Source organism: Passer domesticus, chromosome 11 (assembly GCF_036417665.1).
Source record: "Passer domesticus isolate bPasDom1 chromosome 11, bPasDom1.hap1, whole genome shotgun sequence".
In the NCBI taxonomy this organism is placed as follows: domain Eukaryota; kingdom Metazoa; phylum Chordata; class Aves; order Passeriformes; family Passeridae; genus Passer; species Passer domesticus.
The window spans coordinates 32,510,990-32,525,233 of record NC_087484.1 but is presented as its reverse complement, the minus strand read 5'-3'; the positions used below and the strand labels follow the sequence as shown (position 1 = coordinate 32,525,233).

The window sequence follows — 14,244 nt, the reverse complement described above, 5'->3', positions numbered from 1 at the left end:
CCCTGTGCTGAAGGTGCAGTTCCACAACCCTGTGCAGTTACAGATCTTGCTGAGCATCCTGGAGCCCCTGGATTTTGGAAGAGCCAGCCTGAGGATGCTCTGAACCCAGCTGTGAGGGATTCCATGGCAAGCATCCATGGAGGGCAAAGGAGCTTGGAATGCTGGCAGTTTTCAAGAACAGCTTCCTGAAAGCACAGCAGTGCTCCATGCCTGCACAGGATGAGGAGGAGGGCAGAACCAGAGACCATCCAGGCTCAACAGGGAGCTTTGGGTGTGCCTGAGAGCAAATGAAGCAGCAGCATGGTGCCCGAGACTCGGACACGCGACCGTGCCGGTGCCTGGAGCGCTGCCAGGTAGTGCCGGGATCCCGGCTGTGGTTCTGGTCCCCACAAGTGAGGAATGGCAGCCCCAGGCTCAGCCCCAGGCAGAAAGCCAACCAGGTGAGAGCAGAGGGAGGGCACCCTCCCAGTCTCTCTTGGCCATGGTCACAAAACAGCCCCTGCTGCTTCTTCCTCCGCCCGTGTTTGGGGTGTGCTGGTGGCAGAGCCAGCCAGCTTGTGCTCTGCGTTCCAAAGCCTGTTGGGCGCGGGCAAGAAAAGCGCAGTGTGCACAGCAGAGAGTCCTGGAAGGTGCTGGCAAGAACTTCTAAATATAGGCTCTTTCAGTCTAAACATGTGGTTTTCTTTACTAAGAAAGAGCTCCTCTGGCTCTGTCAGTGCTTCTTTTACTCTCTTTGGACTGTCTAATGCTTAGCCAGGAACTTCCACCAATTCCAGGGTCTGCAGTGACAATAGGGATTGAGCAGTTCGAATGGTGGCAATGGAAGGACAAATTAGAGTCCAATGCCTCCTTTGATGCTGTCACGTTTGCTCAGCAATTGACAACATGAGGAAAATTCGAGTTTTCTTCTCAGCTTGGAGAATGCCAGAGCAGTTTGTGTTGCAAAGTATCGTAAGGATCATCCAGTTCCCACCACCCTGCCATGGGCACAGGTGCTATGCAGGCACAGCTGTCACTAGAACTGGAAGAACACTTTTCCATGTTTGCCTTTTCCTCTCCTGGATTTCAAGCTGACATGAAAAACTCAGCTGGTTACAGCTGAATTGTGTAGCTCACAGGACTTGGAATGGGAGTCTCCAGTGGGCCATGCTCTGTCCATTCAGCCTTTGTTGGAGCATCCAGATGGAGCTCAGCCCTGTGCAGCCCAGGCACAGGCCCCAGGCTGGTCCATTTCAGCATCCCAAAGTTTTTGTGCCTTCCTGAGCACCCTGAGGCTCCTGAATGCAATCTTGAATTCCCAGTCAGTGCTGTGCAGGACATGAGAACACAGGAATGAGCCTGTTTGCCTCATTCTTGGGTTTGCTGCTCCTGCCTAAAATAATCATCAGGAGTATGTACCAATGTAAAAGTTATAGCTGAGCACCAGGGACTTTTTCTGTAGTGTTTAAAACTAAAAACCTTGTGCAACTGTTCAGAGACTCTAAAATGCAGGGTGAAAATGACAGCTTTAGTATTTAACATGGGATTTTTCTGGTCAAGGATTTGAATGCTAAGGCAGAAATTACAAAACTGTTAAAAGGTTGTTTTCATTGGCAACCCCTTTTAAATGGCATCAGCACAATTACAGGGAACAGGGTATGACACCAGGGACCGTACTTGGCACTTCATGGCTTAAATGTTTTGCCTGGCTTCACACAGGAGTTCAAGTTTTCCCAGGGCTTTGATCGACTGGTCATTGCGGGTCACTTTCAGGAAATGCAAAAGAATGTAACAGCAGAACTTCTGCAGCATGTGCCCTAGGGCATAGGGAGAGAACTGTCCCTGTGTGCTGAAAGATGAGTCGACGAGGCAAATGTCCAGTCTGGATGAGCAACAAGGTTTTGAAGGAACTTAGAAATAAAAAAAAAGATGTATCGTCTTTTAAAGGAGGGGCTGATTTCTCAGGAAGTATTTAAGGGAGCTGCTAGTGCATGTAGGAAAAAAAATAGGGTGGCCAGAGCTCAGTTTGAACTTAACTTGGCAACTTCTGTTAAAAAGAATAAAAAAAGTTTTTGCAAATATATTAATGGTAAAAGGAAGGGTATATCCGACCTCTGTTCCTTATTGAATGAGGCAGGCAACCTAGTGACTAAAGATGAGGAAAAGGCAGAAATGCTTAATGCCTTCTTCGCCTCAGTCTGTGGTGGTAAGACAGCTTGTCCTCAGGGGTTGGTAGGTGGTGCCAGGGAGCAGAATGGTCCTCTTGTTATCCAAGAAGAGGCAGCCAGAGAACTGATGGGACACTTGGATATTCATTAATCAATGGGGCCAGATGGGATCCATGCCAGGGTGATGAGGGAGCTGGAAGATGAGCTTGCGAAGCCGCTCTCCATCATTTATCCAGAGTCGTGGCTCACTGGCGAGGTTCCAGATGATTGGAAGCTGGCCAATGGGACACCTGCTTACAAAAAAGGTAGGAAGGAGGATCCTGGCAATTACAGGCCAGTTAGCCTGACCTCAGTAACAGGTAAGATGATGGAACAGTTCACGCTGAGTGCTATCACACAGCACTTACAGCATGGCCAGGGTATCAGAGCCAGTCAGCAGGGGTTACAAAGGGTAGGCCACGTGTGACCAGCCTGGTCTCCTTCTGTGACCAGGTGACCTGCCTGGTGGACGCAGGAAAGGCTGTGCATGTTGTCTATTTAGACTTCAGCAAGGCCTTTGATACTGTCTCCCACAGCACACTCCTGGAGAAGCTGGCAGCCCACGGCTTGGGCGGGAGCACTCTTGGCTGGGTTAGGAACTGGCTGGATGGCTGGGCCCAGAGAGTGATGGTGAACGGTGCTGCATCCAGCTGGCGGCCAGTCACCAGTGCTGTCCCTCAGGGCTCTGTGCTGGGACCAGTTCTATTTCATATTTTTATAGACGACATGGATGAGGGCATCGAGTCCTTCATTAGTAAATTTGCAGCTGACACTAAGCTGGGAGCTTGTGTTGATCTCCTGGAAGGAAGGAGGGCTCTGCAGAGAGACTTGGATCCGTTGGATGGATGGGCAGAGTCCAGCAGCATGAAGTTTAATAAGTCCAAGTGCCGAGTTCTACGTTTTGGCCACAAAAATCCCCTACAATGTAACAAGCTGGGGACAGTGTGGCTGGACAGTGTTCAGGTGGAAAGGGACCTGGGGGTGCTGGTTGACAGCCGGTTGAATATGAGCCAGCAATGTGCCTTGGTGGCCAAGAAGGCCAATGGCATCCCGGCCTGCAGTAGGAATTGTGTGGCCAGCAGGAGCAGGGAGGTCATTGTTGCCCTGTACTCGGCGCTGGTGAGACCGCACCTTGAGTACTGTGTCCAGTTCTGGGCCCCTCAGTTTAGGAAGGATGTTGAGATGCTTGAGCACGTTCAGAGGAGAGCAACGAGGCTGGTGAGGGGCTTGGAACACAAGCCCTATGAGGAATGTTTGAAGGAACTGGGGTTGTTTAGCCTGGAGAAACGGAGGCTTAGAGGTGACCCTATTGCTCTCTACAACTTCCTGAAGGGAGGTTGTAGACAGGTGGGGGTCGGTCTCTTCCACCGGGCAGTGACTGACAGAACAAGAGGACACAGTCTCAAGATACGTCAGGGAAGGTATAGGTTGGATATTAGGAAAAAAATTTTCACCAAAAGAATAATAAAGTACTGGAATGTTCTTCCCAGGGAGGTGGTGGAATCAGAATCTTTGAATGTGTTTTAAAAAAGGTGGAATATGGCATTTGGTGCTATAGTCTAATTGAAGTGTTGGGGCATAGGTTGGACTTGATGATCCTAGACATGTCTTAAAACCTCATTATTCTGTGGTTCTCTGAAAACCTTGAAAATGATCAGCGGGCTCTGGAAAACTTTTTAAAAAAATCAGAAATGGATGTAGCTCTGTGAATTTTCAGGCACAGCTCTTTGGGTCTGGAGGAAATATTTGCTTTGCATCAGCTAAGACATAGACAGACACACAGCAAATGGAGCACTGAACATCACAGACTGGGCTAGTGTTTTTCCCAGAAGAACTGACAGAAGATCACAATGAAACACGACAGTGTCCCTGAACAATCCAATTGTCCAGGGAAACTCAGCAGCTGATGGTGTTGTGGTGCTACTGCCAATCCCTTCCATGAGCAAATCATTTCAGGACTGACTAACAGCCTCTGCCTTCTCACAGACACCAGGTGTTGCAGCAGTGCTCCGGGTGCTGCTGCCAACAGCCCCTGCAGGGAGGAGCACAGCCCCAAGTACACGTGGGCTTTGGCTCCCTGTGGCACAGAAGCCCCCCGGGGCACAGGTCTCTGGGGCAGGAGAGGGGCAGCAGCGCTGCCAGGGCTCGGGGGGTGGCAGCTCTGCTTGGGCGGGGACTCTGCCACACCTGCTGATGGCAGCGCTGCCCGGGCCCCAGGGCTCAGAGCAGCATTGGTGCCCTGGCCCACACGTTCCCTGTGCCTGTCACAGCCGCGGGTTTAGGATGGCCAGCAGCCGGGACATGTCCCAAGGAGGCCATGCCAGCTTCCGTGGAAGGCCTCATGCCCTTGCCAGCGCGGCTGCCTCGGCAGCCCTGGGGGCTCCTTCTGCTGCCCTGAGCCCGCAGAGCAGGGCAACGTTTGCTGATGGGCTGAGCCCTTCCTAAAGATCCTGTCGGGCTGCCTTAGACACTTGGGGCCAGGGATTCCTGCCAACCAGGGCTACTTTGGGTGGGCTGGGGGCGGCCCCAGGGCAGGTGTCAGTGTGTGCAAGGGCCCTTTGTGACACGCTGCAGCATGGTCACTGTGGCATGGAATGGAGGAGTGTGTCCTTTGTGACACGTGGTAACATAGGAGCTGGCAGTGACAAGAACACTCCACAGCGCTCAGAGCAGGCGACGGGACAGGACGGGGCAGAGCGGTGCTGTGAGGAGCCCCCGCACAGCGCACTCGTTCCTGCCTGACCCGGAGCTTTTCTGAGGTGTTGTTCCTGCAGCTGACCTCGAGGCCAGACTGTGGGACTTGCTGACCTGAGTCATTTACCAGGAATCTCCTGTCATTGTGGCAGGAGCCCCCAAGACTAGAGTGCAGGACTTGCTGTCCTGCAGCTATCCTGAGACCTCTCTGTCTCAGAAATCTTCAAGGCACAACTGAAATTGCTGACTTGGCAATATCCTGAGGCATCTCTCTAGAAGGTGCCTTCAAGGCTGGAAGGTGGAATGGCAGGCAGATTTTTCAGCCTGTTCAAATGCTTCCGGGGGAAAAATAAGAAAGGCCCTGGAGCTGCTGCAGGAGAGCAACTTGAAGAGCCAGAGCAGATCCAGACACTGCAGGAGGGTGAGTGGCAGAGCTGGGCCATAGGACTGGAGCCTGCAGCCAGCCTGGCCCCATTCCGTCCCATCCCATCCCGTCCCGTCCCGTCCCGTCCCGTCCCGTCCCGTCCCGTCCCGTCCCCATCCCCTGGGGCCATGCCCATGGAGAGGACGGAAGAGGGCCCAGGCAGACACCCCGCAGTGGCCGTGCTCCATCCCCCTGGGGCATCCCAGGGCTGTCCCTGCCTGGGGAGCACAGGGCTGGGCTGTGTTCTCCGGCCTCTCCCGCAGCCCCTCAGCTCTGGCTGCGCTCGCTCTTTGCCAGATGCAGCCGTGGAGCGCACACAAGAGCAGCAATCCAGCCATGGCCGCTTCCGCAGAACAGCGCAGGTACCTGCAGCTATGCCCACCTGGGCTGGGCCTGCTGTACCTGCTCAGCTGAGCACTACGCTTGGAGCATCCCTGGCTTCCCTGTCCTTTATTCTTTGGCAGATGTTACGAAAATTCCCGCGCATTCGGCGTAGAGAGACCAACACCACAGCAGCTGAGGGCCCAGCTGAGCCTGACTCGGGGCTGACCCAGCTCCAGGCAGAGCCTGATGTCAGCCCAGACTTGGCTGGGCTCTCACAAGACTTGGACACCTCAGGGACTGAAACGTGGGCACAGGATCTTCCCACATCAGGGACTGAGGATGCAGTCATAACAAACACTGACAATGAAGAGACTGAGGCCTTGAAAAATACTGGAGCCATGCCCACTCCCCCTGAGATTTGTGCTTCCACTGTGGATTTTTTCCTGGAGAGTGCTGTTCCTTATCAGCAGCAGGTAAGCAGCCTGGGGCTAGGACTGGAGGCCTCCCAGGGCCGTGTGTCCCCTCAAGCCTCGGTCACTGGGCCCCCTCAGCCTTTGAGGCGAGCAGAGTGTGGTGGGAAGGGAGGCACTTCTTGGGGGGAACCTGGGGAAGTTGCTCCCATACACAGCGCTCCAGGTCTTCCCCATGCCTCCTCCAGGTGCCAGCCATGGTGAAGAACATCCACCAGAGTCTCATGTCCCACGTCACTGTGGATGCCAGGCTGCACAGCGACATTGTGAGGCTGGCTGAGGAACACCCTGCAGACGTGGCGCTGACCCTCCTGCACTGTGCCCCAACGTGTGACAGGTACGGGGCCCACGTGCCTTGAGAGCTCAGGGCTCACCAGCCTTTAGGGCCCGTGGCCCATCACAGCCTGTCCAATGGGCTCTGCCAGACAGGCAGAGAGCTCCAGGACCCTCGGGCCCCTCTGTTTGCCCAGCCTGCTGCCAATGCTCCCTCCCTGCCCCTCAGGGCACCGGGGCTCTGTCACCTGTGCCCCCACAGCTGCACAGGGCATGGTACTGTGACTGAGATGCCTCTGACACAGAGCTCTGATCCTACAGAGCTGCTGCAATGATGTGGAGAGCCATAGGCACATCAGGACCAGCAATGGAGAAGGTGCTGGCAACACTGCTCTGTGTGATGGAGCATTGGCCTGTGCACAGCACATGCACCTCCGATGGGGACAACAAGGACGTTTTTGCCCTGGCTGTGAGTTTCTGGAACTGGCCTTTGCTTGCCACCCGGTTGCCTCTCCAGCAGCTCTCCATCCTCTCCCTGCCTCAGTCGCTGGGATGAAACTTGGGCTAGGGGCAGACTCAGGGGACACCAGGCCCACTGCTCCCCCTGCATCTGCCCTTGGGCCCTGCCCCATGGACACCAGGGCACTGAGCGCTGTCTTGGGCTGCTTCTTCTGCAGGCAACTCTGGTGATCTGGGTCATTGTGCCTAAATGCCAGGAGGCCATGATCCTTCATTCCTCCCGCCTGTTTGTGGCTCTGCTCTTCCATGTTGTCATCACCACCCAGCAGATGCCACCAGAGGAAGTTGAAAACTTCTGGAGAGCGTGCCAGGAGGAACACCACCTTCCCAGCAAGCCCAACAGGTCCCAGTCCTCCTGTCCTTCCCATGCCCTTGTGGCCAGTGCCAGTGCTCCCAGTGTGACCTGGGCTTTGCTCTGCACACAGGTTTGCAGTGCAGGCCATGAAGGCTCTGCTCTGCCGACTGGAGTGTGACCAGGAGGTGATGGATATGGAGCGTAAGTGTGGCTGGGACACGCTGCTGTGTGCTCACACCCAGCACTATGCTGTGGGTCTGCTGGCCAGGTGAGACCCCCTTCTCCTCCACACTGCCCCCAGCATTTGTGCCCTGTGCCCGGGTGCCCCACACAGTCCCTGTGGTCATGGGCCAGAGGGCCTTGTCACCGAGGGATGGCCAAGGAGACTGGAAAAGGCTGGGAGAGGAGGGTGCCCCGAAGGGGCCACCTCCCACAGCGCTCACATCCTCTCCAGGGATGCTGGGCAAAGACCAGACCTCTGTGAGTCAGTCCTGGCAGAGGTTTGGTCCCCCCACCTCAGGCTCTTGGTGTCTTTTTTCCCCTTCCAGAGAGATGCGCCGTGTCTCCCTCTCCTTGTGTTCTGGGATTGCTCTCCGTCTGCTTGGGCTGCTCAGCAGGGAGGAGCCACGCTGGGATCTGCCCGGCCTAGCGTTCCTTGTGGAGGTGAGCCTGAAGGCCAGCGCTGCCTGGCTGAGCTGCCTCCCAGCTCTCTGCCCTCTCGTAGCCGCAGCTGCCTGGGACGGTGCCCGTGCCCTGTGCTGCTGCCTGGCCCAGCCCTGTGCGGTTCTGGGCTGCTGCTGGCTGGGTGCCCTGTCACTGCCCTGTGCCTTTCAGGTCCTCGAGTGCCTGGACTTGAGGGAATGTGCTGACAGCATCCTGGAGATCATGTCAAGGCACCTGAGGAATGAGTGCAGGGAGAGGCGTCGCCTGGCACTCAGAGGCCTCGTGGTGCTCAGCAAGGATCCCTCGATGGTGAGAAGGGGCAGCGGCTGAAGCTGCGCTGGGGAAAGCAGCCCCATGGGCTGGCAGGGCTTCAGCAGCTGAGGCAGCTGCTCCCAGCTCTCCTGCCTCACCGGCCCCACTGCTTTGGGGCAGGCCTTTGGCCTGTGGGCCCTGCAGCAGCAGGGTGGGGTCGCAGTGCCCGGGCGCTGTTGGCGGTGCAGCCGTCCATGGCTTCCCAGCACAGCCTTGTGTTCCACACAGGCCAGGAGAATGGGCACTCTGTCTCCAAGCCTTCTGGAGCTGCTGGGTGATGCAGACGGAGAGCTGGTCGGCATGACGCTCTCTGTGTTCACTAATTTGCTCAAGAGCAGAGACATGCTGGTATCCAGCACCACTGCCCCGAAGCTGGCTGAGGCTCTCCTGCTGCTCTTCGACCACGTAAGGCTTTGTATCCCCAGCCTGGGGCACTGGGTGCTGCCCAGAAACTTTGTGCACTGTGGTTTTTTGTACTCTTCAGGTGGGCCTGGAGTAGATGGCGCTGAGGTTTTTTCTTTCATTCAGGACAACAGCCACGTGCAGTTGCTTTCCCTTGACCTCTTCTTCAAGGTGATGGATTTGGTAGCAGAGGAGGGAAAAAAGCCTCTTAAGTCAGTGGTGTGCCAGAGCCTTCCTGCACTCTTCTTCCACTGCCATGATGAGAATCAGCGTGTGGCAGAGGTCAGGACTCGTGGGCTGCTAGTGTCCCCCTGGCAGGGGGCTGGGCTGCCGGCTGCCCTGCTCACATCCCGAGCTGCAGCCTCCTCCAGGCTGTGGCACAGGGATGTGAGTCCTGTGTCCTGGGCTGTGGGGCTATCTCTGGGTCTCTGCTGCTCTCCAGGCCTCTCAGGAAACGCTGCATTGTGCGGCCGGGTTCCTGCAGAGGAGGGATCTCAAAGAGCTGGTGGAGGCAGAGAAGCTGTTGGCCTTTGCCGAGGTCTTGGTAAGAACAGCTTTAAGAACCGGCGGGGCTGCGGGGCGGCCCCGCGGCTCCCCGGGCAGCAGCCGGCCCTCTGCCCCCTGCGGAGCCCGGCACCAGCGGCTGCTGGCCGCGCCTCAGGGCTGTGCGGGCAGGGGAGGCCGGGGCTGGGCGCAGGGAGTGCCCGCCACAGGGGCTGAGCCCGCGCCGAGCCTTCCCTGCTGCCGCTCTCTGCAGCTGGCAGAGGACACGAGCCGAGCGGCCGAGCAGCTGCGCCGGGCCCTGCGCTACCTGGAGAGCCCCCAGGAGCCCCTGCGAGAGGCGGCCATCAGGTTCATGGGTGAGCCCCGAGGCCGGGCTCCCTCCCCGGCCCGCCGCAGCTCGGCCCCAGCCCCGCTCGCTGCCCTGGCAGTGCCATCCGGGCCCGGCGCCGTGGAGCCCCGCCTGGCCCGGGCGCTGCTGCCGCCCTCTGGCAGCCGTGCCCTTGGGCGGCAGCGTGCGGCAAGGGCCCGGGCTGAGCCCTGCTGGGCCAGCAGGGCGTGTGGCCGCAGCGGTGGCAGCGCCGCTGGCAGGGAGCTGTGCCGCTGCCGCCGTGACAGGCTCTGTGTTCACAGGGATGGCCGGGCGGCACCTGAGGGGGCAGCCAAGAGAGCTCCTGATGATCTGCAGTGGTGAGTGAGGGCAGTGGGCTGACACCAGGGACTGGCAGGGAGAGTTACAAGCCCTGCCCCGGCTGTGCAGGGCTCTGCTCCCGTGGCTGAACGCACAGAGGTTTCAGGGCCATGTGGGGCATTCCTGGCCTGCCGCTTTGGGCTGATCCCCTTGGTCCCTGCTCCCTCCTGGCCATGGCAAGAGCCGGCTGGGATGGCCCTGGCAGGGGGCTCTCCTCGTCTCTGTGCAGATCCAGGACCTGACCGTGGCTCTGTTCCTCTCTCATGCAGCCCTTGAACACCTGACCGAGGATATGAGCAGTGCCGTGTCAGAGGTGGCACTTCAAACACTGCATGTCCTCCGGGCAATTCAGCGTGGGCACTATTCCATCTTCCAGAGGCTGCAAGATCAGCTGCGCAGGGCATGGAAGAGTCGGCCTCGTCTGTCAGGGCTCGGCTGGCTGCATTGCCGGAGCTCTGAGGAGAACTGATGGGCAAGGCACACTTGGTGGGGGCAATCCTAGCCAGTGGGAATTTTCCTTTATCTTTTAAGATTTTTCTTTTTTTTTTTTTCCTCTTTTGAATTTCTGTAAATATAGAATGTGTTATAATACACAGACTCCCAGGAGCTTTTCTTTGCTGCCCAGGATCTGCAGGGCAAGAGAGAGGAAACGGTGAAAAAGATGCTTGTGCTCAGCAGCAGAGCAAGCTGAGGGGTCCCTGAAGGGGGAAAATGGTGCTTGCACTCAGCCAGCTGCCCAGGCGTGCAGTGCTGCAGGGACAATGGCCAGAAGCCCCTTGGCCTGTGGTGGTTCTGCTGAAGCCTTTGTGCTGCCGACAGAGCGGGTGGGCAGGGCCGGAGCTGCGGGGATCCCTGCTGGAGCGGTGCCTGGAGATGGCCACAAGGCCTGTGGCAGGCAGGAAGCGCCATCCGTGTCCTCCTGGCCGTGTGCTGCTGGCTGCATTGCTGAGGGCTCCCAGGTGCCTCTGGCTGGGGCTCCTCTGGAGCTCCTGTGGGGCTGCGGCGCTGCTGCCGGGCAGCTTGGCCGGGCTGGGGGAGAGCCTGAGGGGCTGGGGCACTGGGAAGCCCTGAGCAATTGGGTGTCAGAGGCCATGAGCAGCCCCCTGGCATCCGCCTTGTTCCTGACGGAGTTGACTTACAAGACAGGTCCTGGGCACTCTGTAACTCACTGCATCAGTGCTGTTGGAACCCGAAATGTAGGGAATTCTCAGACCTTTGGTCTTGTAAGCAAAGCTTAAAATTTAAGACAGGATTTGATCTGAGACCTTGGAAAAGGTTTCCAAATTTAGTAGCTGGAAGCGAGAATGTGGATTTAGAGTTCATAGCAGTGACACATGAAGCTAAGTGGAGGAAAGTTTAAAGTTTTAGACTTTAAGATGTAGAAAAAATAAAAGTAGTTACAAAAGTAAACAAGAAGTGGAGAATGCAGTGCTGTAGGTTTGTTTGCCATAACATGATTGGCTAAGGAAGCTTACAGTGTAGCATGAGTCCCTAAAGCGAAATGTTGAAGGATTGGGTCCAAAACAAAATATCCTTGTTGGCAGTGTTTTATTGGCCAATAAATCCTTAAAAGGTCTTGTAATTAGAAGTCTTGTGATCTTGTGAGCCATGCGGTAGAGATGTGAGCCAAACTCACCCTTCCTGTCTGTGTCAAAAATAAAAAAAAGAAATGGCATCATCTAAAAAACTCAGAGATCCGGTCTCTAACTCGTTCCAAACTTCTTCAAATCCCCCTAAGTGTGATGTAGCTACAAATAGATGACAAGGACTCTTGATGCTGGCTGTTTGACTCCAAACCAGCTGCTTAAGAAACTGTCACATAACCCTGTGTAATTATGTGGCAGAAATGTGTCATTTTAAGAAACTTTCCCAACTGACTTGAATAGAGGTTTGTTTGTAGGGTATTTTAAGGGAAGCCCTCGCAGCAGAGGTCTGGCCTTTGGCCGAGCTGTGTCCCCTGCTGGTTGTGAAGTGTGCCATCACCTCCAGGTGTTTCTGGGCTAAAAATATAATCAAGTCACTTGGACTTGCACTTTTTGGCCTATGAAAGGTGGACTGACTTTTGGGGCAAATTTGGAGACCTCATCTATGGGTGGATGGACCACCTAGGATTTTCCCAATTGCTGGGAATGGTTCTCCAGGTCCTTGGTGCAAAACAGGGCCCCCCAGGAACTGAGGATCTACAAGATGATAAACAATTCAGGCAATTGTGATGCATCTTTCTAAATCACTCTCCTTTCTCTCTTACAGTACTGATTGAGGTGCACTGCCTTGCTTGTTTTTGCTTCTCACTAAAACCAAGCACACATTTTTATTGAATGTATCATCTTTCACTGTGGTTCCTTAATATTCACAGTAAAATAAGAACATGATTTCCAGTGAGGTGTCCTTTAAATGGCCTCTGTCAATTGGCAGAACAACAGGAGGCTCCTGAGGGGCTGGAGCACTGGGAAGCCCTGAGGAATTGGGTGTCGGAGGCCACAAGCAGCCCCCAGGCAGCTGCCTTGTTCCTGACACCCGGTTGCTCTGGCGCTTCCCCACAGCGTCTGCCAGGCCTGCGGCAGAAGCCCTCGAGGCCGGGCCTCATCAGGAGTCTGGGGACAGCCCTGAGGTGCTCAGGCTGGGCTGGCTGGGGACAGGGAGGGCAAAGCTCCCCTGCTGGGGCAAGGGACGAGGTGCTGGGAAGTCAGATAACCTGAGATTTTACCCCCCAAGTGTTCTTTCTTTCTTTCCCCTAACATTTATCTCAGGTTTGGTCCCATAATTATCTCTATCTGCCCTCTAGAAATTACTCAGACTTTTCCTCAAAAGTAATTTTGTCCCCTAGAGATCACCTCATTCCCAGCCTCGCTGGGAATTTTTTTCCAGCAATAGGATGATATCTTTTGGATGCTCGGAGCACCTTAAGCGCTCAGACAATTTTCTAGTTTGTGGGAAAGCCCCTAAGAACCCTTTTGTGTTATATGAAAGAGTGTGAATGTGTGGAACTGCATTTCCATTGTCACCTGGAGGGGCTTGGCAGGTGAAGGACAAGGAAGAAGTAGATGGTGAGAAAGGCCAGAGTGACTCTGACACGAATGAGATTTACAACCTGACAGGAACCAAGCACAGTAGCTCTACCTGCATTTCCACTTTCCGATGACAGGAGTGGCAGGGAAAGCAAAGTGGCTGATGCCCTATGCTCCTTGTAACCCTCTGATCCCTTGTTTGTTGTGTAGGGGGCGTAGAGATTGTAGTCCTTGTAGTGGCCCAAACAATTGGCCCATAGAAGAGAGCAATAGCGTACTTCTCAAAACAACTGGATGAAGTGAGTAGGGGACAGCCTGACTGTGAGCAGTTGCTGCTCTTGTTTCAAACATCCAAAAAGCCTGAGAATTCACTCTAGGCCAACAAATAATTGTATTTATCTCACATTCAGTAGCAGCACTTCTTGAGCAAAAGGGTGGGCGAGCGTTGGCTTTCACCCTCCAGATTGCTTAAACATCAGGCAGTTTTGGTGGAACAATGTGGTATTACCAAACTAATCTCTTCTCTAGTTAATCCAGCAGCATTCCTGGCCACTCACCAGACAGACAAGGAACCTTTGTAGCATGACTTATCAAAACCATGAAGTCCACTTTATTCCAGCTGCCCAGATCTTAAAGAAAGCCCAAATCCAGGAGCAGAATCTCAGTACAAAGATGGGAGTGGCTTTGTAAGAGCAGATCAGTGAAAATGGGGATATACAATTAGCATGGAGCAATAGGGGATAGAAGCCCTAGACAAGTCAGCTCAGAAGGCAGAGAAAATCACTTTAAGCTGTACCTTCTGACCAGCCTTAGGAAAAAGGATCAATATATGAACAGATTCCAAGTATGCCTTCAGAGTAATCGGTGCCATGAAGCAGTTTGGAAAGAAAAGGATTATTGACAGCTCAAGGAAAGCAAATTAAGCATCAAGAAGAAATCTTAAAATTGCTGGAGGCAGTACTAGTACCTCAAGAGGTTGCAGATATGCACTGCAAAGGACATCAGAAAGAAGAAACAGACCCCAAAAGGGGTAACAAGTTGCAAAAAGAGCAGCAGAAGAAAGCCATGCTGAGGTTCAGGCACTAATTCCCAAAGGTAAGGAACAATATGACAATGATGTATGTCGTATAATAAGAAAGATCTAGAATTAGCAAGGAATTTACGAGCAGAACAGAAACATATTGTTTTTGCAACTCCTCAGGGATAGACAGTTATACCTGAAAAAGCATTGTGAAAATTAATTAAGGATGAACATAATTGTATACAGTGGGAAGGGGATGCCTTACATAATTATTTGATAAGGACAAGAGTAAGATGCAACCTGTACTCTAGTGGAAAGCTGGTAACCCAAGGGTGTGAAATAATGTCTTAGAACCAATCCACAAACTAGGACTAGAGTTGAGCTTGGCACAGTAGACAAAGGAGAAGATCCTAGACAGCACTGGCAAGTTGATGTTTCTGAATTGCCAAGAAAAGGGGGCT

The 14,244-nt window shown here is 54.5% G+C and overlaps 1 protein-coding gene across 2 annotated transcripts; it reads left to right on the top strand.

Annotated features, from left to right (window-relative positions):
- The first annotated feature begins 4,600 nt into the window (after positions 1-4,600).
- LOC135278565 (maestro heat-like repeat-containing protein family member 6) lies at positions 4,601-10,251 on the top strand. 2 transcript variants are annotated; one of them, XM_064385140.1, is made up of 15 exons: positions 4,602-5,301; positions 5,602-5,666; positions 5,769-6,101; positions 6,287-6,435; positions 6,693-6,840; positions 7,049-7,233; positions 7,316-7,453; positions 7,734-7,848; positions 8,020-8,157; positions 8,389-8,565; positions 8,689-8,844; positions 9,005-9,106; positions 9,320-9,422; positions 9,697-9,753; positions 10,024-10,251. In XM_064385140.1, the coding sequence occupies exons 1-15, from the start codon at positions 5,184-5,186 to the stop codon at positions 10,221-10,223; spliced, it is 2,184 nt and encodes a 727-aa protein (XP_064241210.1). In that variant the 5' UTR covers positions 4,602-5,183; the 3' UTR covers positions 10,224-10,251. The 2 variants fall into 2 exon arrangements, with proteins under 2 accessions (XP_064241209.1, XP_064241210.1); XM_064385139.1 differs by having other exon boundaries at positions 4,601-5,301; positions 8,389-8,844.
- Positions 10,252-14,244: the final 3,993 nt, after the last annotated feature.

Bases quoted from the DNA above. Each gene is read 5' to 3' on its own strand.
- LOC135278565 (XM_064385139.1), top strand. From the start codon at position 5,184: ATGGCAGGCAGATTTTTCAGCCTGTTCAAATGCTTCCGGGGGAAAAAT. The intron at 6,102-6,286 runs GTAAGCAGCCTG...TGCCTCCTCCAG, and splicing joins CTGTTCCTTATCAGCAGCAG to GTGCCAGCCATGGTGAAGAA. The intron at 7,454-7,733 runs GTGAGACCCCCT...TTCCCCTTCCAG, and splicing joins GCTGTGGGTCTGCTGGCCAG to AGAGATGCGCCGTGTCTCCC.